The sequence below is a fragment of the Ursus arctos genome, unplaced genomic scaffold, assembly GCF_023065955.2.
Source record: "Ursus arctos isolate Adak ecotype North America unplaced genomic scaffold, UrsArc2.0 scaffold_12, whole genome shotgun sequence".
Classification (NCBI taxonomy): Eukaryota; Metazoa; Chordata; class Mammalia; order Carnivora; family Ursidae; genus Ursus; species Ursus arctos.
The window spans coordinates 65,759,456-65,786,606 of NW_026622786.1; the positions used below are offsets into that span (position 1 = coordinate 65,759,456).

At 41.6% G+C, this 27,151-nt stretch overlaps 1 protein-coding gene across 3 annotated transcripts in view; it reads right to left on the bottom strand.

Moving 5' to 3' along the window:
• Positions 1–27,151, bottom strand: part of ELAVL4 (ELAV like RNA binding protein 4) — a 139,871-nt gene that overhangs the window by 36,042 nt on the left and 76,678 nt on the right. For all 3 annotated transcript variants that reach the window (XM_057310651.1, XM_048220348.2, XM_057310650.1), the window contains exon 2: positions 15,675–15,915. In XM_057310651.1, coding sequence (XP_057166634.1) covers positions 15,675–15,915 — 241 coding nt within the window. The remainder of the gene's footprint in view (positions 1–15,674; positions 15,916–27,151) is intronic.

The window sequence follows — 27,151 nt, forward strand, 5'->3', positions numbered from 1 at the left end:
ATCTCTTAAGGGCAGGAATATGAATCTTGTTAATCTTGGTATGACCAATGGCCGGCACATAGTAGGCTTTCAATAAATCTATGTAGAATGGATGAATGAGTTAACAAATTCGACAAGTGAATAAATAGGAACAAAAACAGTTATTTTGGGGGGCACATGAGTGGCTCAGTTGGTTAAGCATCTGACTCTGGATTTCAGCTCAGGTAATGATCTTAGGGTCATGAGATTAAGTCCTGCATCAACTCTGCTCTGGGTGTGGAACCTGCTTGAGATTCTCTCTCTCCCTCTGCCCCTCCCTACTCTCTCGCTCTTAAAAAAAAAATAGTAATTTTTTGAGTGGTTACCATGTGCCAATCACTGTACTGAGAGCTTTGTTTTTTTTTTTTCCAGCTTTAATGAGGTATAATTGACAAATAAGATTGTAAGATATTTAAAGTGTACATTGTGATGATTTAATATATGTATACATTTATTTATTTACTTACTCATATTTTTGGTGAGAACATTCAAGTTCTAGCTGAGTACTTTATGTCTATCGTCTCATCTACTCCCTAAAACAATCCTACAAGTAGGTATCATCACTGCCATTTACATTCAAGAAGACCAATGTCTAGAGGCCTCAGATCCCAAGACACAAGTCCATCTGGCTCCAAAGTCCATACAGGCTTTTAATAGAGTTTCCCGATTTCAGAGACAATATCAACCAAACTGTTTAAGTAAATGTGACACAAAGCCTCTGTTACCGGGGTAAGGTACATGGAAACACAGAGTATATACAACGATTTCCAGCAGTTCCCAAAGCAGGAAGGACCGGTTACAAAACTACATTATTCCAAAGAGAAAAGAGCCAACCAATAAATTCTCAAAGGAGTTTTTTTTTAACCTCTTTTGGTTTGTCCTATAAAATAAGTTGCTCCAAATGACAGATCTTCAAATATATATTTCAATAATAAACCTCAATAAATGACAAAATGAAACTCATCTGAACCCTATTTTTCTTCTGTCTGCTCAGGGAAGAAAGGTGATTCATAAGATAAAAAGCTAGTATCAAGTACTTAGTTTTAAAAAAAGCTGAAAGGGAAAAATAGGGAATGTGCCAGGGATAATAGAAACCTCAGCGACAACCACCGCACCCTCTGCATCCATCACACAAAGGGAAGTGTTCAGACTGATGACCCTGGGGCAATGAAAGGTTCTTAATCGAAGCAACATTCAATTAAATTATGTGCAGAATATTCCTACAGACAGGAAAGAACAGTCAAACATTCAAACATATTTTTAACGAGGATTGAAACAAAAAGAGGAGGATTTTGGCAAACTCCCAGCTAGCCAGAGAAATGAACCAGAATTCTTAATTCTTGGTTGGCTTGCTCTCACATAAAACAAAAGGTTTGGATATCAGACAGACAAGACTTGCCACCCAGAATGGATGTGCACCAACAGGTGATTCCAGAAACGCAGCCGATGTTAGACAACGGTCTAGCAACAAAGGAAGAAGAGGTAGAAAAAGTTATCAGGTTAGTACTAATTACATACAATGTAATTAGCCTTTGGGCAAAATGAGACTGTCTGTGGGTGAAATGTCTGTGGGTGAAAGGAAGTGCTGTGCTTAACACTAAAGACAACAGCTTCCAAAACTCCCATCAGACACTGTTTGTATAAAGCATGTGTAGAGAGGCTCCTGATATCATGTTGGGATTTAGATTAAATGAGATAAAGTATGTGAGAGGGCCTGGCACAAGGTAGATGCTTCATAAATATTAACTGAATATAAATCTATTAAAACTGTCTCTATCCAAAGTAAAAGAAAATTCATGGCTCTCGATGAAGGAGGTGAGATAAATAACTTGTCTGTGCAGAGAGAAGTTAGGACATCAGGTGTGAGCTGGAGAAGGACTTTGAGAATCTTTATCAGTCTGTCATTTCTGAAATGGGCTTGGGGATCTCTGGCCTTGGACTTACCACTAAGAGTGAAATGTGGAGGTTAGCACCCCATCCCTACCATCAAGGAGTTCACTGATAGTAAAGTACAGACAGGAAGCTCATGACCATGTTCGTTTCCAACCAATGTTAAAAGAGAAATTCCCCAGATCCATGAAAAAGAAAAGAAACAAGAAAGAAACCACATTTTCCCTATTCATCAATAAGAAAAAACCAAGAAATAAAAACCAAGAACAAAGGACTCACGCAGAAATGGGTCCGTAGAGTAGGAATGAAGGAGGGAAGCCATCTTCTCTGATTTTTTTTTTTTTTAAAGCTAAGGGCTTCTCAGAGAATGGCTATACCGTGCCACTATGACCAGCCTCGTTACACTGAGTCAAGTACCTGGGAGAGGTGAAAATGAAGGAACGCCCGGGAATGTGTGTGAGAATCACAAAATGTAAACACCTTCCATGGCTCGGCTCTTTTGGGCAATGGAAAATGAAATGTCACCCTAACAGAAAGCCAAATGAACTCATGATTTAAATTGTGCCCAGAACATGCTCAGTGACTTTCAACAAAAATGCCTAATATGTGCTGGGGCTGCGTTGGTGCCATATCCAGTTTCTCTTGGGAGCTAGTAAGACTTTTCTAGGACACCAGTCCTCCACTTGCCCACCCATGTGCAAAAGAGGACCCCACCTCTTTCTTAACAAAAGAATGAGCTCATCAGGTAGGAACTGTCCCAAACTGCCCCCTTCCCTTCTAACCTGCAAACGTATCCCTAATGGAACGCCATCCCTCCGAACTGGCTTAGAACAGAAGTCCATAAAATGCTGGAGAATAAAGGTTCCAAGGGGAAGGTTACTTATCATACCCTTCCTTTTAAGATTTATAATGCACATTAGCACAGACTCAAAGAAGTAGTGATAAAAAGAGACCCCGTTTTAACTTGGTACACTTCAGTTTCCCCAAACTCATTTGGTCACAAAACCTCTTTTAAATAAACATATTACCTATTGAATACCTTTGGGAGTGACTTTTAGATGAGATTCCCAAATGACCATTACTCTTTGAAACAGGACTGAACACTTCCTCAGGATATAATTGCCCTGAGCTGGGGGTTCTGGGCCTGTGCTCTGAGCTACAGTTCCTGAGATGCTAGAGGGGCCCACAGAAGAAAGGAAACCAAGCCAGAGAACACATCTAGGGTCTCTTTTCACTGTAACAGCCTATGATTCTGTGTTTTAGAAGACATCACACAGACTTGCTTCTGGGATAATCCAGACACAGGACAGAGATGCATAGTGGGGAGGGGGTCAGACATCTGAAGATGTATTTTCATGTTGGTACAAGTCATACAGGTCTGATTTCTAGCTCACGTTGTGTCAGTGGTCAGCATGCAATCACTCAAGGAGTTTCACGTGGAGAACCAAAGATCCAAGGAAAAAACAAAACACAATTGTGTGGGGCTGTATGGACACCCAAGCAGGAGCACACACACAGGTACACACCTGCACGTTATCTACGCTTACCTAACTCGGCACATGAGCCTGGGAGCCAACATCGTACTGCAGATGAAAAGAGAGACAAACAAACATGGGTTCAATCTTGCTCTGACACTTAGAAGTTGTATGACCTTGGGGGTGCTTGGGTGGCTCAGTTGGTTAAGCGGCTGCCTTCGGTTCAGGTCGTGATCCCAGGTCCTGGGATGGAGCCCTGCATCGGGCTCCCTGCTCAGTAGGGAGCCTGCTTGTCCCTCTTCCTCTGACCCTCCCCCTGCTTGTGTGCTCTTTCTCTCAAATAAATAAAATCTTAAAAAAAAGAAAGAAGTTGTGTGACCTTGGACAAGTTACGTAACTTTTCTGAGCCTGTTTCCTCACCTGTAAAATAGGGCTAATTATTATTACACCTCACAGAACTGCTGTAAGTATTATATTACTATACACCAGGTGCTGTTCTGAGTGTTTTGTATGTGCTGATGCTCACAGTAATCCTATCAATATCCCCATTTTACAAATGAGAAAACTGAGGCACAGAGAGGGTAAGGATTTGCCTGTTACACAGCTAGTAACTAGTAAGGCCAGGATGCTAACACAAGCAGTCTAGCTCTTCATTACTGGGCTATCCTGCCTAGCACAGTTCCAGATTTTAGTAGGTGCACGATATTCCCTGGGAATATCTGTCTGGGAAGACACACACACACACACACACACACACACACACACAAATACACAAATACCCTACACCTCCTCTTCCTCTCTGGGATTTAAAATGTGCTGTTTTTGTCATTAGTTCGTTACACGGGCAGTTCAAGCGGGCAGCATGCAGACACCAGCTTCCCAAACCCGAGGTTCCTACGTGGCTGCTCAAGGAACAGGAGAACAAATTCAGCAACGTTAGTTCATTCTGAACGATGACTCACAACCACTATTTTCACAAACAGCCTGCTAATTAAACTTTCTTATGAACCCTGCTAACCAATTTTTCCAATGCACGGAGGAAAAATCATTCATTATAGACCGGAATCCAAAATCTAATATTAACAGCACAAGTAGGATCTGTGGCATTGTAATTTGATCAGCCTGAGCATTAATAACAGTTAGACACTGATGTCTGAGAGAGTTAATCAGCTTTTGTTGAGATGTACGCGGATAACTGAACAAAACATCTGGAAAGCAGACTAGAAAGCAAAACTAGCTTATCACAAGGGGTTTGGTATTTGCTTTACCCTCATAAATCCCCTGCTTATAACGTCCTATCTTCTAGGTGACCATAGTAATAGCCTGAATTGGTATAGCACTTTAAAGACTTACAACACATTAGCAGCTCATCTCATGTCGACACACAGTCAGGTGGAAAGAGCCAGTGCTATTATCCCCATTTTATGTGCAACAATCGGAGGCACAGAATGGTTCGATCCACTGGAAGTCCCATAGCTAGAATGAGAACTTGCTGGATCCTTCCATTTTATCACATTGCCACTCATAAAGGTGGCTTGATTTTATTTATTTATTTATTTATTTATTTATTTATTTATAAGATTTTATTTATTTATTCGACAGAGATAGAGACAGCCAATGAGAGAGGGAACACAAGCAGGGGGAGTGGGAGAGGAAGGAGCAGGCTCATAGCGGAGGAGCCTGATGTGGGGCTCGATCCCATAACGCCGGGATCACGCCCTGAGCCGAAGGCAGACGCTTAACTGCTGTGCCACCCAGGCGCCCCGGTGGTTTGATTTTAAAAACAATCTCAGAAACCATCCTGGCATTTTCAAATATTGAACTAAAGGCTTTCATTTACAATCTTCCAGAACCACAAAAACTGCTGTTCATTATTACTGCAGCTATTTCTGAGGTTTGCTGGAATACATCCTACACAGCCGCACGCACGATTCAGGATGAAGCAGCAAGAACGCGAAGAGCCCTCTCTGTGCAGGTCTCTTGTTCCCAGTGGCAGCAGCATGTGGTCAGACAGACAGGGGTACACAGACAGTGTGGTCAGGCACTTCAAACAGCATGAGCTTTGGTTTCCTCATCTAAAGAACGGGGCTGCTGTTACCTCTTGGGGTTGTGATCAGGATTAAATGAGCTAACAAACATAAAGCAACTGGCGTCCAGCAGTGCTTAATAAATGTGAGGTCCCATTCCACTCTCCGGCCTTCTCATATGGCAGCTCCTACTTCCTCCTTGGAATTACATAACTGAGGACTGAACCAGGAACAGACAGATCTCGACTTTTCCTTTCCTCTCTCCTTCTCCATCTGTAGGCCCAGGGGTAGGACACTTGGTGAGAAGAAGGAAGACACAAGGGGCCCCTCCCATTTATAGGTTGCTTCAGTTTACAACCTGTGTTTTGCAAGGTTGCAAGGTTGCAAACCAGCTGGTTTGCATGCCAGGTACCATGCAAGGAAGGTAAGGTAAGGATCTGTCTTCGTACTGTGTGCCGAGAAAATGGAGGTCCACAGGAACAGAGTGACTAACGCAAGGCCAGGCACATACCTATTCAGTGTGTGGTCAGGGGGGCTGGGGGATGGTGCAGGACTCTCACTGATGTCTGTCTCACTGCTGGTTAGTTCACTGCACTGTGTCTGGTATCTCTGACAAGGAAGCATTTGGGGGCTGTGTGTGTGTGTGTGTGTGTGTGTGTGTGTGTGTGTGTATGTGGGGGGGGGGAGTGTGGCACACTGCAGTCGTGCTCACTTTCTTTTGTACCTAGAGTGTGGTCCACCTCATTGGGAAAGCTCCACTGACTGGCAAGGGGCACTGGGAAGAGAAAAGGTGGCTGAGGACCAGTTCCAGTTTGTGGGATCAGGACCAGGAAGTGAGAGTAACATTTGATTTTCCTGTTTGCTGTCCAGCTCAGAGTCTGGGGCAATGGGGAACCTGCCAGAACTCACTGTAGGAAGCCTTACCAGGGAGATGCAAGCAGAAGAGTGGAGCGCCTCTGTGCCCAGACTCAGGGTTTGAGGGGACAGGGAAGACTGAAGAGACCCAGAAGCCAGTAATACCCCAGTTCACGGCCGCGAGCAAGAAGGCCCAATTCAGAACACCCCCTTTGGCACAGCATTTACAAAAACAGTGAAGACAGGTACTCCACTAGGCATCTTCTCTCTGTCACTGCCTGCCCTGGCCAGAAAAAAACATGTCAATCAATCCAACATGGGTTCAAGCAAGAAAGATGAGGAAGGGAAAACTCTATGTATGTGATTTCAGGTTTCATATCCCACCCTGTATTATGCACAGCTGGCAAGTGTCTCCACAGAGGTCTGTGCGATAATGTGAGTGTGGGGGGCAGAGGGGTAGGGCTGGGATCCTGGTCACCACTTGAGAATGGGATCAAGGTTGTCACCATCTATTTTTCCTTGATGTAAAGAACACTTGGGCTAGGTGGTGTGTTACTTCTCGGACAAGTCACCTAGCCACATTTAATTTAATTTTCATTCTAGTTCTCCTTTTACCATGCATTCTACACACAGTTTGCTCTACCTTGCTTTTTAAAAAATCCATAGCTATTTTAATTCTAGCTGTCTTCCATATTACCTTATAAAGCCAATTCAAATCCTTTTTCAGTCAAATGGCATGTAAGTAAATAAAAAGGCAAAAAGAGGAGCCAGGACAGCAGCAAGCAAAGAAAAGAAAAAAGGGAAGAACAAAGAGCAAGGAAAATGGGAAGCCAAGTGCTCTTGACTCAAGTCTTCCTTGGGCTGCACCGGCCTCATTTGTAAAGCGAGTATACACATTGTCCATATTGGCTATTTCAAAAGGGTCAGAGGAAGTACTGAAAGTAAAAGTCTTTGAAAACAAACATGAATGGCAAGTATTGGGGATTATTAAGTATACATTTTATGCCATACCACCAATAAAATGATTTAATCCAATTCAAGATGTTTGTGATGAGAAATTCCACCAGCAGCCCTAGGAATTAGAGTAATTACCCTAACTAGCTGTATCCACTCAATGGTAATGGGACCTCACATATCACCAGATGTCCAACTACAAAACACAGGCCAAGCTGAAAGCCAAACTTAGACATCAGCAAGAAACTGAAGCAGGTGGAAAGAGAGTCAGTGAGAGACCATGTACCTGACCTCAGCAAGAGAAACAATGATTCTCAAATCATAGACGCCATAGGGAGTCTGCAAATTGCCCACCTCCTTCTGTGTCAGGTCGGGTTATTTATTAGCAAAATAGAAAAACACAGACTTTGGAGTCTGACAAACTTGGGGTTCAAATCTCAGCCCCACCTCTTATTAGCTGTGACCTTGGATAACTTACGTAACCGTTCAGAGTTTCCGTTATTTCGTCAACACAAAGGGAGCACTAATGCTTACCCACAGAATGGTCTTGCCTGTTCCATTCACTATCCCTTGAAGAGGTCTCTGAAACTTGGCTCAGCTGCTTCCTCTTCATGGACCAGTCTCCCACGACCTGCTCTCTACCGGATTAAGGCTCACTCCTATTTGACACTTGTTCCGAGATCCCCAGCCCACTGTCATCTGTTTCTCCTTTGAACACCCATAATTGATGTCTTCATATTCATTCAACAGAGGCAGACTGATAAGGTTAACAGAAAGACTGCAGACTTTGCAGTCACAACTCTCCAGCTGATTCTAAGTCTTGGCTTCCTTATCTATAAAATGGGGATAATAGCACTGATCATACATAACTGACATAAAGCTTCGATGAAATAACATACAATAAAGTGCCTAACCCTGTAGCTGACACACAGCAGGCATTCCACCAAAACTCCAACTTCACTGATTGTTATGAGTCTTCTGTGCTAATAAAACTAATAGCTAAGGTTAGGAAGGGTGAATTTGGACCTTGGTGAAAAACAAAACAAAACCCTCCACAAAACAGCAAAGGTGGATGTCTAGTGCTGTGTATCCCAGCTCCTTCCAGACCTGCAGGCTGCTGCAGGGCCCCCAAATGCGTCTTGGCTTCCCCCATCGCTGCCCTGCTAGCAGCAACATGGGGGCACAAACTGTGTCTTATCCTCTCTGGCTTCCTCACAGACTCTGATACAGAATTTAAGAGGAGAGAGGGAAAGGGAATAACGTTTATTTGGTCTGAGAGAGTAGACACTAAATAAATACTGTTGGCTGATTGAAAATGTTTTACAAATGTAAAAGCCTTATACAAATATATGGTCTCTATCTGAATTTTATCTTCTCTCCAAACTAGAAATATCTTCTCCCATCAAAGCTCAATTTGGGGACTGTAGAAAAAATAAAAAGGCAACTTAAAGATCTTTAGTTTTTACAAGGAATAAAGACAGATACAGAGTTCATCAGTTAAGAGCAGTAAGGGAGATGTGGAATGGGGTGGGGGGAGGCAGACTGAAAAAAGAAATCACCCTGCCACACCTCCCAGAAGACAAGAAAAAAATGAATTTCCCATTAACACATTTCAGAAAGCACTTTCCTCCTACCCTGAAGCTGATGAATTACATTTTTAGATAATGTGTGGAAATTTCAGCTTGACATTACCTTCTTCCTTAGTTCCTAGTCTCAATCAACCAGGTCACACAGAGAAAGGGGGAGGGATGGAGGGAGGAAGTGTGTGTGGGGTGTGTATGTATGTACTGGGGGAAGGAGGGGAGGCCAGGTGAACAGGGAATTGGTCCTATGAACCAAACAGTCAGCTAAAGTACAGAAATAGAAAATCCTTAAAATACCCAGGCCTGATTCACATCCTAGGTAAAAATCCTTTGAGACATCTCTCCTGGGATGTGAGAATACTTTCCTATGGTTATCTGAGTTTGGAAGCAGGTTAACAGAAAGACTGTAGACTTTCTGAACAGAACCATCTGATATGGAAGGGAAGATGAAGGGGAAGGCAGCCAGGGGGCAAAAGGAAACCATATCTGGTCTGTAATCCTGACTACTGCCATCCTGGGAAAAGAATTATGTCGAAAGAAGCAGAATGTACCTGTAAAAATTCTAAACTTCACAGCTCCACTCAGTTGCCAACCTATCCTAATTAGAAAAGACAGGAGGTCTCTGATTGCCGCTGATGGGTGTGTAAGAGGCACAATAATTACATGGTTTACTGTCTGCAGTTAACATTCTGACATTTTCCAAGTTCTCCTTAATAAGGGAGACCCCCATTCTCCCATTGTGCAACCCCACTAGGCTGCCGAATCTTCTCCAAACTAAGTATTTTCCATTCACAACAACAATAATCCATTTCCCTCCCCAAGTCAATGAATCAAAATTCTTCCATTCTTCTTTGTGGAATACATATAAGGTGACTTGCAGGGAGGTGATAAATAAAATGACAGAGGCAAATCTGCCTGATTTTCCTCTGAATTCAAGAGACACGTTGCACTGCACCAAGCACATTTTCAAAGTCAGCAACAGAATGTGCTGATAAATGCTACTATTTCCTCTACCCTTCCCATCACTAATGGATATCCCTCTGATGTGCATGTAGAAAAGTTCATTTAGCTAATCAATATCTTGGGATTTTCTTGGATTATGCATAATTGAGGCTGGGTTTTAACTATGCTTAACTTTAAGACAGCATCCATTTTAATACAGTGCTTGCAAAAGAAAGAAAAAGTGAACACAGTGAAGAGTATTTTGTGAAGAAACAAAATCGGAAGTTAAAAACCACTCTAAGTCTGTTCTTTCTCGTTCAGGTAGGCAGTGACCTGCTTAATTAAAAAAACCACTGGTTCTACTTATTTTTTTAATGCATAGTATACCCTTTTCCAAAACAAAAGATTTTGAACTCTAATTAGGTTTCCCTGAACTAAAAGTTTTCATTCCCTAGGTAACAAAAGCTGAGTTGGTTTGCAAAGGGGAGAAGTCAGTTGAGTATTTTTAGAGAAACTGTCAAAGATAAACTATAAATTGGACAACTCACAATTAGACAGTCCTGGGTTCAAGTCCCAGCTCCCCTACTTGGAAGCTGAGTCACCTTGGACTAATTACTCAATCATTTCTAAATCCAAGTTTCTTCAACTGTAAAATAACCGTCTTGAGGATTACATGAAATTCCACCTACTGATCTCAGCACAAAGCTTAGCACATAGTAAGTGAACAATAAACACTGGCTATTACATGAGTCTCCAAGAAATCCCAATTTACTATTTAAATGAGCTACTATGCTTAAAGCATCTAATGCAGTGCCCAGAACACACACAAGGCACACACAAACATATAAAAGTTGCTGCTATTATTTTTATTTGTCTTTGCTAGATGATGTAAGAAAGTACGCCAATAACTCACCTTAGGGCTGAATTCACATTTCGGGAGTGAATTAAAAGCACTTTCGTATTTTAGAATTTTTCAGGGTCTTTTATTGTTTTATAAAGTTACCTCAGAAGTAAAATTCAATCAAATTCCCACAGTGCCCTATAAGTCCAGTTCCTTCAAAGTATATGAGGTAACCTAAAGCAATCCACAGCCCTGACTCTCCTTTCCATCTTCAACCCAAGAGACTGTATTCCATGCAATGCCTCCTGGCCTTGCACTGCCATAGTCCATGTCCTACATGTTACCTACTGAGAGGGACACATAGGATTAACTGCATTTTCACAAATCCGAGAAAGAACAGAAGTTACCCAGTGTCACCAAATCAAAACTGAGTTGGTTCCTTTAATTAGAGATGTGATTCCAGATATGAAAAGGGGAGGCAAAGCATTAGACCCTGATGGCCACAGTAGTGAAGGGTCTTTTTTGCCTTGTTCTCTTTTCCACTGAATGATAACATTAATTAAGCCAAAGACATGTGTTAGAAAGAAAAAAGAAAATGAAAGAATGGGCTAGAGATGAGGTTTGGGAAATGCCGTCTTTGCCTGTTGGGGTGCTACTCTAACCGGCTTCATTTCTTGGTCTGCTTAACTTCAGCTGGCAACGCTGCTTCGTGTTAGGTCGCTGTTTCCAAAGAGGCATGGCCCAGCTCTCCTGCCTGTGTCCAGAGCACGGAAGAATAAAAAAGTCTTTTGTTCTTAGACTGGGATTTTAGCTCTATACCTTTGCTTTCCTTCCCTCTACCTAAATCCTAACCCTGTCTTCAAACCTCTCCCAGCAACTCCAGCTAACACAGACCTCACCCTTTATCAACCATCTACAGTCCTTACGGTCTGTTCCATACCCAGGTCACTCCTTATATTCAGCTTTGTAATGGGCAATGTTCAGTTTGGACCACTCTGTCCTCAAAACCTTCCCTTCAGAGCTCTTACCGGCCTGAAATGGATAAAAAAGAACTACACTGCATGGGCACATGAAGCCTAACATCAAGTAAAAATATAAGTATTTTTGATCGCTGTGATGCGAGTAAACATGAAATCTAGATAGGCAGATCGAACTGTTTGTTGTTGTACACGGATTTAGTTCTGGGGATTTTTTTTTTTTTTTTTTTGGTTACTTTTTTCCTCCTTTCTCTATTCTTTTTGGAGAGGGGTGATAACAAGATAGACAATTATTAAGATGTAATTTAGCATTCCAGCTCTTCTGGCTTTAAGACATCCCCTGAGCCACCTAACTGTATCCTGCCTAAGTCATGTTTCTTCCCCTAAAATACTGAGCATCTGTAATGCAATCTCAAAGCTTGAAAAAACAAAAGGGCCACAAAATTAAAAATTAGAAATTAATTGAATTCTCTGCAGTTCATGGGAATAACATAATTTCTACTGGGGGTTTGATGTTTTCTTGCCTGAGTTTCTAGGTTGCACAAAAGTGTGCGGGCCACGTACTTCCCTTTCTCTCCAGCGGCAGAGCCTGCAGGTGGATGCAGGAGAGAAAGGAAGAATGTGGCTTCCGGTGCTATCACGGCAGCACACAAAAGCAACTTGGGAGACATGTTTTCTCCCTGGTACCTAGATTATCCTGATAAGTGTCCTTTTCCAATTGGAAAAAGAAAATCTAATATCTCTGAGAAGATAAGTAACAGAGATGTCCAAAAGCACTGTAACAGAATCTTAAACCTGGCACTTTCAGTAAATTTGGTTCTACTCTGAAGGCTGAATTGTATCCCCAGAGGATGATAAATAGTGTTATCTTTGGTTCCTGTCATACACAGGAGCCTAGTTGAAAGCCGTGGTACTTTAGGTAGACGTTCCAGAGGGTGGCCAGCAACTGCTACTCAGAAGATTGCAATGTTTCATTGGGTTATGGGGTGAGGGTTAGGCAGGGGTCTTCACTCAACACTGGCAGAGGCACCCTGCCCATACTTCCACGTAAGATCATGCTTTAGCAATCTGGGGGTGAACCCCAGCTCCACCACCTGGTAATACCCGTGCTGCCAGGAGAAGTTACTTGACCTCACAAAGTTTCAGTGTCCTCATCTAAGAAAACGGAGGCTGTTCTCAGTGTTAAATCAAATAAGGTATGTCCGGTGCTGAGCAAGTACTTAGCATAGAGTAAGCACTTGATAAATGATAACAATTATGCCCTCAGCACCAAACACTGAAGTCCATGCCCAGATTTCCTCTGTGTTTTCAAACGGAGCCTTCATTGACAACCGACAGCCACGAGGGAACCCAGCCCACATGCAACACCATCAATAACAAGTCTCTCTCCTTCTCTTCCTCCCAATGTCTCTCTTTCTCTCAATTTGATAAGCCAGAACCTTCTAAGGGAATCCATTCTCTTAGGGAGTGGTTTGGGCTGGAAAATCTTAATCTTGAATTCTTATCTCTTCGCCACTTCCCACCCCCCAATCCTCCCACTAGATATTTAGAACTCCTTGTAAACTTCACAGGATCGAGATGTATTGAGATCTGTAGGAGGTGTTGGAGGAAAAGGGGGGACTGAGATGTTAAAAATCAGGGCAACAAAAATACCTATGATGTCATTCACCCTGACTTCTGAACCACCAGCCGCAGCCTTTCAACTTGGCTGGTGTTACACTTCACCTCTCCCAGACCGTGTTATCATCATTTACCACCAAATGTAGGCCTCAGAGGGTCTTCCATTAGAGCGATCCTCACTCCTTCCCCACCTCCCCACAGCCCTATCTCTCCCTCCCTCTCTGACTTTTAGCGTAGTCAATTAAACCTGAACAACTGGTGGATGGAGGAAATATGCTGCATCTATGGAATGGTACAGCAGGGACCAGTTTCACTGTTAATTTAAAATGCTAGAATTAATTAGGTAGTGTAAATGAAGAATTTAATAAGCGTTCTTTACAACCACAAGTTCTACTTTTATTAAACACTGCTACCAAATGAGGGCAAATATCTCTGGTCTCTCTATATTTCCTTGCCTCATTCCCATAAGTTCTCTGCAAATAAAATTTTTTTTTGCCTGAAATTTAAAAAAATGCATAATTATAAATTTATGCCTGGATTATATTTCTGCTTTCAATCCATAAGCTTCTTCTTTAAGCTCAGATGCTACTGTATGTCTCTGCTTGTGCTGGAGAGGGTGCTGAACAAACCAGAGTTGACAATTTTGGTTTTGTATACCAAATTAAAGGCTGTCTTCGAAGCTGTCACTCCTATTCAAATCCACTCGGTGAACTACCAAATTAGCATTCTTTCAGTAAAGGAATCTGCTTGTTTAAACATGTGTCTTTAGAAAACAAGGAACAACACCATGAATCAGTACTTTTCAAAAATCTCACTACCATTCTAAGGGAATTCTTTTGAAAAGGTGATTAATAATATTCACTAATATAGCTGGCAGAGTCCCTATTTAGAAGGTACGGCTCCACCAAAAATACATTTTCTATACAGGAGTGGGAGGAAGAATCATATGGTTAACTGGTTTTAATTTTGTTTGAATTATCATCCTATTATATAAAGATTATTCAGAAATCTAAACATTGGCTTTCTGGGAGCGCAGGCAATTCTGTGAAAGGATGGATGATCCAGTGCTCTCAGATAAGATCCTCAAAGCCCTGGCCCTATTTGGAGACCTTGATAAAATTTCTCTGTTCAGCCGCTCTCCTTGTAACACACTACCTGTCTCTGTAATAGCAACATCTCCCATTTACTGAGAGACCACTAGGCGTGAGGCATTATGCTAGGCAGTGCTGTAAATACATCCAGTCTCTCATTTCATCCTCACCAGAAGCCCTTTGAGATAAATATTCTTTTCCAACTTTATAGATGAGGAAATTATGTTTGGAGGGTTCTGTGACTTTTATTTTCAACAGTTATTTTAGTTTCATGATTTTGCAAAATGTCTAATTTATATGGGAGGCAGATTTATAAGTGAAGCAGAAAATTGGAGAGCACAGATAGCAACATGCACACATGTACCATGGATTCCCCGACTGAAAACTGAAGATGATGTATCTTCCTATTTTAACGATAGAGTTTCCTTTTTCTAACCTAGGCCAGTTGCTTGTCACTTAAACTGTCCAGCAAAAGGGAAACTGAAGTCCATGCTGAAAAATGCCACTCAGCTGGGTGTGAATGATTTTGGGAGCCGAACGCCACAGCGCAGTGGCTGCATTGCCATCGTGATGTAGCCCAGCAGTTTTCTGAGGGAATCTTCTCACTTCCAAAAACATTACAGGGAAATGTTACCCCCAAAGAATGATCGTGTCTGGCAAACATTAGGTCCTCAACAAATGGTTGTTGATGAGGAAAAAATCAGAAGCTAAAAATTTCAAGTATTGAAGTTGTTTGGGTATTGCTTTACTTTCAAGTAAAAAGTCTCTGGCTTCTCAAAGAGTATCTTCAAAACAAAACAAAACAAAACGAAATAAAATACCTCAACTGCAGTTCCTCATTAAGCCTCTCCTTCCTACTGCGGAGTAGTTACATTCCAGAATAATCTGCTGCCCTTAGAGCCTATTTCTCCCCAGGGACAATGGGCAGTTGTGATCTCCTTCCAAAGTTCACAATGCCCCCTGCTTTAAAACACTGCCTCAGACACATGGAAGAACACTGGACACACACAAACCAAATGCTCGAGAAGAAAGGAATAGATAAAAATCAGTGTGGAGTACAGGGAGGGCAGAGGGCAGAACGGAGAACTATAGAACAAAGGGAAGGGGTGACTGATTGAGAAGAAAAGGGGATAAAACCAAAGGGTTATTTCACAAAAAGTAAAGCCCAAGGAAGCTCCAACATCCTCCTCTGCTTCCCAGTCCTCCCAGTCTGCGATCTGGTTTTGTGTACACACATGGGTGAGTTTATGACTGTGTACCCATGCCCTCACTGAAAGCAGGATACACACTGCAGACACTCAGATGCATTCCCCGTCTGCGTGCATTTCTGCTAAGGTCTGTACATCTAATGGAGCCATGTAGCTGCTAATCCTAAACCCAGAACACTGAAGAAGAGCATACCTGTAATTTTGTCTCTCACGAGTTTGCAGGATTCTATTTCACCAATGCTCCCAAAGAGACTCCTGAATTCCTCCTGGGTCATGTTCTGGGGTAGATAGTTGACTATGAGGTTGGTTTTGCTGTCGTCTGTGGCTGCCCCCGTCTGCATGGGAGAAGGACAGTTTCTATTGTTGCTGGACGGTCCATTGCTCGTATTGGATGTCGGGCCATTTGACACCTGTGGCTCCATGGTGCTAATTATCTAAATAAAAATAAAAATAATAAAAATAAGCCTCTTAAATCTTAAAGACACAAGTCAAGTCTCTTTCACGATTTTATTTTATTTTATGTTTTGAAAAGAAAGAGAACAAGATAAAGCAAGATGGAGCGACGAGACTGGGTTGTGAACACAGCCAATTTAGAAGCATGTTTTTAACCAAAATGTTAAACTCCCCTCGCTATTTTTAGGCCAGCCTGTAGATTTTGAACACAGACTAGAATGCAGTGGGAACTCTCCCATTATTTTGTTAATGAAAAGCTAATTCCTGTTTTCATTACACAATCACTCTCAGAAATGTATACTTAAGCCACACCAAATTATAATTAAAATGTAAAGTAATAATCATGATTAAAATTATAGTTCCATTAAAGCTGAAAAACTAAATATAGAGGGCTACGCTCACAAGATCAAATACAGTACCTGTTTATTAACTATCTCATAAAGTAAAATGACATTAAATTAAGTGGGGCCGTTCCATATGGGAAGGGTTTATTTAGATTTTCACTGATACTTAAGCACTGATCAAACTTCAGATTTCATGAGCACATCCTGGGGAGCTACAAAGTCATCTAATGATTTTTCTCCCTAGTCACTCTGTGACTGTTTCTCCTGGACCTCTAATAAAATAAAAAACATAAAGGAAGAGTTCTCTCTAGGTCTCCACCTTAGGTCCAGCACAGCCCGAGGCTATCCTCTCATACTTTACTCAAAAAGTAAATAGTTTAAATTTAAATTAAATTTGGATTCAAATAGTTAATTAAACAAAGATTTCCACAAACGTGTGAACTGTTCCAGGCAGCATGCATGGGAAAAAAGAGATGAATAAATCTCAGTCTCTACCCTCAAGGAGCTTACGGTCTACTGAGGACACAGACAGGCAAACGGCTCCCAGGAGGACAATGGGCGTACAGTAGGGGAGCAGTGAGCCCTGCTTTACAGGATGGGATTCAGGGAAAGTACTGAGAAGATGAAGCTGGAATAACGTTCTACATGGAAAACGGATGTAAGCTCATGGTTATGAAGAGGTCCTGTGTGGCATGACAAACATAGAGAATCACAAAATTGCAGAGCCAGAAGGCACCTAAGGAAATAAAATCTAGTTCAAAACTCTCATGTCTGAGATGAATTCCAGAGACATCCAGTGAATTCTGTCATCACGGGAAACTGGGGCAGAGTCTGGGGCTGCACTCAGTTTCCTTGGTCCCAAATGCAGCCCAGCAGTCCCACTTTTCCACTCTATGCTATCACCATCTCTCACTCGTCCTTCATGATAGGACTTCCCTCGCCTCTGCATTGATCAATTCTTTGGAAATGGAATCATGTTTTGCCATTCACTAGCTGTGTGACCTTGGGGAAGGGACTGAAACTCTAGAAGCCTTAGTTTTCCTCATTTGAAAAATGGGAACAACGCCACCTGCTTTGCAAAGTAGTGACATGATGTACAGAAAACACCTGAATAGTGGTGGGAATGTAATTCACCATCATTCATATTTATTAAAGTCATTCTACCAATCGTCCGACGTGATTTCTCTCACTAAGTCCTCACAAGAAGGCAATGAGTCATATCCTAATATTCTCTACATCTCATAGACATGGAAAGCAAGGTTTAACAGACATCTGATAACTAGCAGCTTCCATTATTATCACCATTTGGCTGTTGAGAGAATTTTGGGGGGATAAGTACTTTTATATACATGTAGTAAAGCATGCAAACCTTAAGGGTACAATTCAAAGAATATTTACAAAGAGAACAAGATTCACACCTGAGTAATCACTTTTCAGATCTATATATAGAAGATGACTAGCATCCCAGAAGCCTTTCTTGTGTCCCTACCTCCATCATTCACACCGCCCCCCAAAGGTAACTGACTTCTAATCCGTAGAGCAGTTTTATCTGCTTTTGAACATTATACACATGGAATCACACATATGTACTCTTTTATGTCTTTTCACACGTTACGTCTGGGTGTCATCCATGTCGTTAGATACAGCGGTAGGTTTTTCTTCTCCGCTGCTGTATGGAATTCCATTGCGAAATTATGAAAATATCACATTTTATTTATCTCTTCTGTTGATAAACGCTTCGGTTGTTTCTAGTTTTTAACTATTATAGATAAAGCTGCTCGGAGCATTATGCACATGTCTCACGGTTTACATACATACACATTTCTGTTGGGAATATTCTTGGGAGTCTATTTTTGGGTCAGAGTGTATGTATGTTTTGTTTAGTAGACACTGTCAGTATCTCTTTTAAATGGTGGCACCCACTTACACTCCCACCCGCAGAGTATCAGAGTTCCAGTTGCTGCACATCCTCACCAATACCCAGAGAATTTCTGGTTTTGTTTTGTTTTTTGCTTATTTTCTTACTGAAGCAGAAGTGATAAAGTAAAACAGGAGTAAGTTTTTAGTCAAGGCAACAGCTGACTTAAGACTGTAGTTCTACCACTTATTAGCTATGTGATCTCAGGCAGGTTACTGCAATACTCCGCCTCAGTTTCCTCTTTGTAAACTGGAATAAAGCCTCAGGTGCAGGTTTATCTTCTGAATGAATGCCTGGAGGCATTATGACTATTATCCTTCATCATGCCCTACGTAGGTGTTACTCTAATTGTTTCCTTTTTTGAATGATCACAAATGGGAAATGAAACCAAAAGGGACAAAAAAAAAAAAAAAAAAGAAGCCTCAAGAAGAGCCAAGGGAATAAGGCAGATTGAGGAAGGTGAGGAGCTTCTAAGATTCTTGACCATCACGTAAGTAACTTGAGTGGCTCTGCTTACCACATCCTCAGAACTTCTTGGATTCAGGTCAACTGTGAGATTCTGGAAGGCTGGTCCAGACAGCAAGGAGAAAACAAAGGGTTTCTGAGAAGAATCTTAAACCAAGCTCTTCTCGGCACGGATAGAAGCTGTACCCAAACAAAGCCTATTCAGCTGCTCTGCCCAAGAAAACATGAGGGAGACGTGCCCACGGGAGGCACATGCTAATGGAGATGATGCCGCAGAGCATCGTCACAGCTCCTGGCTGGGAGGCAGGTTTCTGTTCTGCCCAACTGTTGGGCCTCCTGGGTCTAAGCAGTGTCTCCATTTGCTGTGTTGCTTCACTGAGTCAGGTGTCCAGGCAACAACCACCAGGAGCCCTGCCAACTTGATAAGCAACTTAAAAACAGAATTTATCCATTTCAGGAGGCTGGGCTGGCAGAACCAGAGAGCTACCCAACAGCTACCTTTTGACTTAATGGCAAACAAGCCAGTCCCACAATCTAGAGAAACACATTCCCCGCTCTCCCATCTTTCTCGGGTTACCCTTCTTAAGGCTGCCCCACAAACACCTAGAAAATATCCTGCACCAAGGCAGCTTTTGGGGCATTAATGATGGAGTATAAAGAAGAACATAAATCATACCTAAGCGTGCTGAGATTTTATGGGACCACGACTATTAAAGGTCACCTGAGAGCCGGGTTCATCTTTCGTTCATTGGATGCTCGCCTCACAGACGTGTGCAGTCAAAGCCAGCACTTGTCCACGTGAACATCTCACAGGTCTCCCTGCTCCAGAGAAGCCTAGGAAGTACCAAGTCCGCAGCAGAGTAATTTCGGTTCCCCAACCAGCTTTCTGATCTCCTTACACCTTATGTGGATTTCCTAAATTATGCTGACTCCTGGAGTTGAGCCCCATCTGTAGGTCAGACAACCCTAATTGGGCCCCAACCTCTGAAAAGGATCCACGAGATGCAGCGTTTGGTACTGAGCCACCTCAACCGACCAAACCTATAAATTAGGTCAAGTCATTCTTGGCTTATGGCAACGGAGCTCTCTTTGCTCTGCACACACACTACACGGTTATCGTTCTGTGTACTCAGAAAGAACTGGTGAAAACACACACATGCACACACAGTTTGCTCAATAAAAATGTACAGTTCTAAAGGTGAGAAACACTTGCAAATGTGTTAATATACATCATGTAATAAGACCCCTCATTGGTCTTAATGATGCATCCCAGGATACAAGACAGGCTTAAAAAACGAATCAGAAGTGTAAAATGTCAGAATGAAATCTGACACACAAGTGAATCAAGAGGATTTTAAAACATTAAAATAAGAGAAATTGCCAAGATCTAAAGATATCAAACTCAAGAATATGAAACTATAATATTTTAAGGTTACACGATACATCTTAAAGAAAGGACACTTGTAATCTCAACGTGGGAAACAGACCAGCAGTAAACGTGTGTGTTAGCGGGAAGCGCATCCTCCAATGAGCACAGAGGCTGGCTCGGCAAGATCAGAACACTTCCTTCCCCAGGCCTTTGATATTCTAACAACACAATTTTCATTGCAAATAAATATATCAGTTACTCAAGTGTGCCTACGTACTTTCACGAAACAGTCTGTGTGGGTCACATGGCCAACTTTGCAGCTGACCAGGTTCCAAACCCCTGACTTGCCCTGCTTCCCTCTTCTGAACGGCAATTAAGAACAGAATTACAGTGAGCATCCAGGATAGAGCATTGAGGAGGTTCAGTTGACGTCAAACTCTAATGGTTGTACAAAGCACTGCATTAAATCTTTTATGTTCCTGTGATATATTTTAAGAAACATTATACAGGCAGAAAATTTCAGGGATAAACTATTAGAGCAGTGCACAATAACGTAGGCACTCAAATCCTGTCATTGTAAATGTCAATGGTTTGAATGACTAATTACTCACACTCAACGCATTAACCTCACCCCTCCCACCATTTTTTTTTCCGGCAAAATATACAACAAAAGCAAGAGGGAAGGCCTCACACATGCAGCTGCTGGATCACCACTCAGGGTCATTTATCTCTGTGGAGGGAAGTAAGAAGCAGCGGCCGGGCTCAGCCTCTTTCTCAGGGTGTTCCTGAAAAAAACAGTCCTTTGTAGCATCTCCATCACCATAATCCTGGGTCCTTCCTGATAGCCCTAATTACCTGCTCAGTCCCATCTCTTATTATTGTCCACCCAAGGCACTTGCTACACTATTTCCTGGACTTTTCAGGTCAAATGCACATTAAAAAAAAAAAAAGGTTTATTTCCACTCTGGCTAGATCTGGGAATGCTAGAAGAACAGTCATGGAGCCCCAGAATGCCAGGCACTGTGCTGGGCCCTGGGGATACAGAGACAACAAAGACAAGGAGCTGGCCCTCACTGAGTTCACGATGTGGATGCATGACAGATACCAGAGAACATTAGGGACCACAGAGCCCAACACCATAATTTTAACAATGAGGAAACTGAGGACCAGAAAAGGGAAATGACTTGCCCAGGGTGACACTGCTAGTTAGAACAGGAAATGGGACTTGAGCCCAGGTCTACATAAGAGTACGCAAGAGTACAGTGACTGTGTACAGTGTGACAGTGCAGACAAGGACATCTGGATGAGGGTTTACTTTTCCTTTTCTGGGAGGAAGCAGAGAGGGGTGGCCATATCATAAAAATGTACTTGAACAGACATGTGGCAACATGTCTACCTCCATACCTTGCTGAGTCTGGCACTTTAAAGTTCACGAAGAATGGTGACCTGAACTCTGAGCCCATAACAGAGAGACCACATCTGTTTTGTTTATTATAGCATCTCCTGCATGTAGAACTGGGTCTGAAGATTGGTAGGTCCTGGATAAAGGACTCTTGAATGACTGAAAGCCCTTACATGCTCAATAGTTCACTAGATCCCTCAAACAACCCTGTAAAGTACAAGCCAAAAAGGTATGAATGTCATCCCAATTTTACATTTAACAAAAGAGAACAGAACACTTACTGAGTACCTATTATACGCCAGGCATACATTTAGATATTATTTCAAATATAGATTTTAAGAGGCATTCATTCAAGAGGAGGAGCTGAATCTTTGGCTGACAAGGACCCCCTTGAGAATCTGTTGAATGCCTTTGCCCATTCTCGCCAGAAAAATGCACACACACACACATTTTATGTACACTAATGGCAATTCTTCGTCTCCAGATTGAAATCCTCCAGTTGATTCTAAGAGTAGCAATAGAATCAAAGTGCAAAAATTTCCCTTCCTCTCCAAATCATTCTTTTCATATAATTTCTTGTTCTCAGAATTCATTAATTCATTAACCAAACAAATATTTATTGATGAAGGGTCTACATGTCAGAGCAGAGAGCAAGCACGACCTGTGGCCAGAAGGCCCTATAAGTGTATTAAGCAAGACCACTGTAAAATTCTAAAAATGTACTTAAAGCCTCCTTTAATATTTCTTCCACCAGCTCATGAATTCCTCACAGCTCCCTCTGTCCCCCACTCTTGACAAGGCTTTCATTTGCTCAAATGTGGGGAGAGTCAGGCTAGAGTTAGAGGGCTGGTCCTCCTCCTCACAACTAAGGACAGTCACTGTCCCAGGCACCAGAGAGCCACATCGGAGGTCCTACCGTAGCCCCCTCACCAATCCTGTCAGCCATACTGTGTAGCCCTGTTCCAGTATTTTCCATAAAAATGGCAGTCCAATAATATACTGCACGGTCTTGCATTTACACATCTTAACCTACTTTACACTCTTGGGATTTACTTTGTGAGACACATTTAAGGTTCCAACTTTATGTTACAGGAACCTGTGACATTGTAGAACTCACTGCTGACATTCGTCATCCACAAGCCCAGGGCAGGGCCCTTGTACCCCCAATACAGCCGTTCTCAACTTCTGGTTTTCTGGCAGAGGCGTGGCCATGATGCTCGATTCAGGCAAAAGGATCAGGAGACAAGAACCGAAGAAGGTCACAGGAATATGATGCTTCTTTCCCAAACACTGTCCCCTCTACCTCCAGCGCCCTCTAAATGTCAGCATCCTCAGAAACAAGATGTTAATGGAGTGTACTGATTGCAAACATGTCTCAGGTGTGTACATCTGAGACACACACACGTATTTTATTCAATATTTTAATGAGTATTTAAAGGTGTTTTCTTTTACCATCTTGGAAGGACTTTTGAAAATTAACGTATAAAGGCTAACCCTTACGTAATAGAACAAGTGCTCCCGAGAGCATGAAGAATAATGTTTACCAAGGGCAGTCACTGAATCGAACCATTAAAGAAATAGATTTAAATTATTCATGAGAACAAAAATAAAAGTCCTAATTCTCTTTGTAGGCATTTCCCACTTAACTCTTATAAAACCCTGACACGCACTTCGTTAGACTCTGGTGGTGCAGCCCAGACTACCGCACCTCGCCCGCCCTTCCAAAGCCTGAAAAACAAATCCCCAAAGTTAGAAAATACACAGCAGGCTCTGTGTTCCTGAAGACAGATATTATTTTTAGGAATAATTCCTCACTTCTCTTCTTGCTCCTTGAAAGATACTAAAAATGTCCTTACAACCCCCCAATTTCATATTTTTTAAAAGTTTCGTCCATCGGCTTATAAAATCCATGCTCTCCCCTCCTTCTCTTCAAGAGGCTTTAATTCGTTCAAGTCCCTTCAGATTAATATTTTTTTCTAAACGCAGTGCTTTCCTGGTTATGATTCAACTGGGAAGGAGACACATGTTATTAATGGGGCCCAGGAGCAGGGGCTGAGATTGATGATCTGATCACTCTAGGAAAAGGGAACTTGGGAATATACCCAGCCCCCCCCCAAACCAAATTACAGGTGATGACTCCCAAAGACCCCTGGAACAGAAGAATCTGGCTGAAGACTGCACTCATGTCTCTCAAAACCATTTGTACCAAGTTTCCGTAATTCTGCTGGAAGGTAACTAGAAAACTCTAGAAAAAATATTTAATTCCAACTGGGGAAAACATGCTGACAGTTTAATAGTACCTTTGGGTAGATGCACAAATAACCTGAAAGACCTATTTACTCTAGGAAGTTACGTGGTAATAAATTCTCGGCATGTCCTTAAAACAAGTGTGTTCCATTCAACACAAGTTTATTGAATGCTATTACAGACCAAGGCATTGTTCTAGGAATCTGGAAAACAAAAATAATTTTGTCCCTGCCCTTAGAGGGTTCAAGTTAGGAGGATGGGAGAGCAGGGCAGGTAAACAAATAATTAACTAAAATCAATTGCACATACCCCTTTCTTTAAGTAGTTGCCTCCAGAGTTTCTCTAATGACTCCCCCTCCTTCCAAAGAGCACATACATGAAATACATGCAGACATGTCCTGATACTGAACGGACATGTCCTACTTCCGGTCTAAATGCTTATATCCTAGACAAACAACTTTGTAATAAGGAGGTAAGCTTGAGGCATTACTTCTTTGAAACAGCATCTTCTTCACTGGAGAGGAATACCAGGCATGCTAAAAGTATTCTCAGTGGGGGCAGTCAGGGTTTTTAAAAAATCAGCAGCCACTGGAGAGAACAAGAGGCATTAATACTTAAAATAGCAGGGCCAGCATGGATATGAAAAGCATAATCAAAATTTAATTTCTCTTAGGCATTATTCTCAAATTCACAGAAATCCGAGTTTTTAATCTTCCTACCCAGATACATCACACACATTTCCTCTCCTAAATAAATACTGGCCTCCTTTATATCTTACAGTGTTTCTTTACGGCTTCCGTTTGGGCCTAAAATGATTTCCGGTATGCCCATCCTGGGGTAGTCCTAGTCAGACACTGGGGTATTTTGGTTTTAACAGACTCTTCCAGCAAACTTTCCAGAGCTGAGGGATGGCATGACCATCCAGTTCATTATAAAGAGGAGGAGACCTTTCTTCCACCTCCCCTCCGCCGAACTCACAATTTAGTCCTCTTTTCCAAAATGGCCAATAAAGATGATCTCAAACTTTTGATAAGCTCTCTCTGTTAAAGACATATCTGAAAAGCACAAATGTTTGCATTTCAATATAAATGCAATTTCGTGGGCAAGCTCTTAGGCTTCCTGCAAAAATAAAAAAAATCAATTGGAAAACAATTCCTTTCCTATCCAACCCTCTAAGCTCCCAAACTCTGAATGTTTAATGTGGACAAAATAACCAAAATGCCTCATGATAAGCTACAGGCACCTGCTGAGGCAGGAGCTAGTTGTGAAGGTACATGTGTTACCTGCTCTTCCATACGACGAACATTAATGAATCCTTTGTAAAACTGTCCCCAGACGGATTAAGTTGAGCGTATCTTCTGACGTATAACCAATAGCCAATGGCACAATTCATGTAAACATAAATATTGTATATTTATAAAATGCCTGGCTCCTGGCTCAGAGTGTGAGCAAACTCACCTGATCCAGCTGTATGTACCAAGCAATGTTATTCTGAATCTGTATCGTGATCTCCAGCACTGGGTCGGTCTCTGAATTTGTCTTATGCACACTCAGATTAAATTCTTCAGAAATACAAGTAAAATATTTTTTATTGTGAAAGTTTATATTTGTTTTCTTAACAAAGCTGGGTGGAGATGGGGAGGATAGTAAAGGGGAGTCGAGGGAGTTAGTATCTAGAAAAATCTGCACAGAGCAATCTTCTCTTTGTTAAGGATTGTATAATGCCAATGGCTCTTCCAATTGTGCAATTCAAAGGAGAGAGATTATTTGGGGGCATTTTGAAGCTAAAGATACTGAGTGAAATAAAACGGTTCTCAGTACTTCAATGTTATGTATAAGTGGCCAGGATAAATTAGATCCAGGGACAATTCACACAACCTCATGTGATATCTACATGTTCATTAGTGAAAAAAATCCTGAACATCATTATGATAGGGCAGTTTTAAATTTGAAAATTACTTTATCACACTTGAAAACTTATTTTTAGTTTCTCCCTTCTCTGAATTTCTTTCTTCTCGTCTTTCTTCTTCTTCTTCTTCTTTTTTTTAATAAGAAGGATACATTAGAAAAAAGGACTTTTTGATCTAATACGAGAACATTACCCCTCAACTACCTCAGTGAGGTATTTGGGACTACCGTTCATCCTGAACACCCTCTGGGAAGGCAGATGGGTGTGAGTAAAACTGGACTCTATCGTATCAGTTTTGGTGAGAATGCAGACCTGGGCTGGGAGAAGTGTATCTTTGAATTATTTGCAGACACCTTGTTTATAGAGAACATAGAAATTCAAGGTTTGCAACTGGTAAGCTTCAAGGTGCAGTGAAATAGTCTCTCTCATCATCACTGGTGGAAATATAATTTGACACAATCTTTCTGAGCCTTATGTTCAGATTCTTGGACCCAAGGATCCATTCTGAAGCTCAGAAAAGAATCCAAAATTCTAAAGACCAAAAGTATGCACAATAAAAACTGTATCTAAAAGAGTGAAAAAACAGAAACAACCTAAGGGCCCAACAAGGGGGAATGACTAAGTAAGTTATTGTATAGTTTTATGATCCAGGATTTTGCAGCTGTATTTAAAATGATGTGTATAATGGGTTTTATAGCATGAGAAAATGTGTATGATAAATGTAGAAAAAAGTGAAATAAAAAATTGATTATCTTGATTATATAAACATGCACAGTGTAGGAGGGAAAAATAAAAATGCTAACAATGAAGTGTGCGATTATACTTGTCTCTATCTTTATTTTCCAAGTTTTTTGTTTTACAATGAAAATACAGCAGTTTTATAATCTGAAAGGAAGTTATTTTTAAAAATGAAAGAAAATGTCAAATCCTTCAAACCAGTTTGGAGTCACAGTATTAAAAATTATTCCATCTCCTCCCCAGAGCCGTCCTGCAGGATCTCTCCTTGGCCACGCTCTGTTCCTACATTAGAGGACACACAGGAGCCCAAATGAATAAAAATCGCATTTCTTGAAACGGACTGTGATTCGGTCTCTCCTTCACCTAAATCACTGTGTATTAGCAAGGTTACAATCTAAGTCTGCCTTATCGCCTGGCAGCAACCTTCAGGAGGACAGCAAGGAGAGAAGATGATTTATAAGAAAACCGTTCCCTGGTTCAGGGAGTGAAAAGTACTGATCCGTTCTAAAAGCTCCTGCTGACAAACTCTGATATTATGAACATTCTGCACTTGGACAAAAGCTCCCACTTTTCTTAATTACATGGTTTGAGCAGGAGCCTGCTTTTAGGATCTGCCCAATCACACAACAGCCATTTATTTTCCCAACTGCAGCTGCCAAAATTTCCCTGATCTCTGTTCTGTGCTCCATCTTCAAGGACATCTTATGAATGTATGACACTGTCAAGCAGCATTCCACGCCATGCTTCTTAAGCTTCTCCCTCTCTCTTTCCTGCCTACGGAGATCTTCCTAATACATATTTATTAAAAATCTCATGAACAAGAAG